We start from the raw sequence: 521 nt of genomic DNA on the forward strand, positions 1-521 counted from the left end.
ATCCCCAGTCCATCCCCAGTCCATCCCAGCAGCTGACCTGCACCCGGGCCTCGGTGAGGTCGATCTTGAGGGCCAACTCTTCGCGCGTGTAGATGTCGGGATAGTGGGTCTCAGCGAAGACCCTCTCCAGTTCCTTCAGCTGAGAACTGGTGAACGTCGTCCGGATGCGCCGCTGCTTCCGCTTCTCGTTGATCCCCGACGGGTCCGAGAAGAATTTGTAGGGCACTGGGAGTGGGGGGAAAAGGGGGTGAGAGGGACCGGCATGGTGGGAAGGGAAAAACCAGGCAGGGATACAGCGGGATTCAGTGGGAAGAGAGGGCAGGAGATACTGGGCAGGATGGACCGGGCTGGGATGGACCGGGAAAGGGCTGGACTGGGCTGGGATGGACTGGGAAGGGCTGGGAAGGGCTGGGATGCACTGGGCAGGGAGACACTGGGTAGGGATGAACCGGACAGGGATGGACCGGGCAGGGATGCAGCAGGCTGGGATGGATCGAACTGGGATGGACCGGGCAGGGACG

The 521-nt window shown here is 62.8% G+C and overlaps 1 protein-coding gene across 1 annotated transcript; it reads right to left on the reverse strand.

The window, feature by feature from the left end:
- Positions 1-37: 37 nt before the first annotated feature.
- LOC104293665 (paired mesoderm homeobox protein 2A-like) lies at positions 38-225 on the reverse strand (the record flags this gene model as incomplete). The annotated part of the gene is made up of 1 exon (XM_009893182.1): positions 38-225. A coding segment is annotated over one exon (188 nt), but the record flags the coding sequence as incomplete, so codon positions are not given.
- Between the last annotated feature and the right edge of the window lie 296 nt (positions 226-521).

The sequence above is a fragment of the Charadrius vociferus genome, unplaced genomic scaffold, assembly GCF_000708025.1.
Source record: "Charadrius vociferus isolate BGI_N301 unplaced genomic scaffold, ASM70802v2 C15267490, whole genome shotgun sequence".
NCBI lineage: Eukaryota > Metazoa > Chordata > Aves > Charadriiformes > Charadriidae > Charadrius > Charadrius vociferus.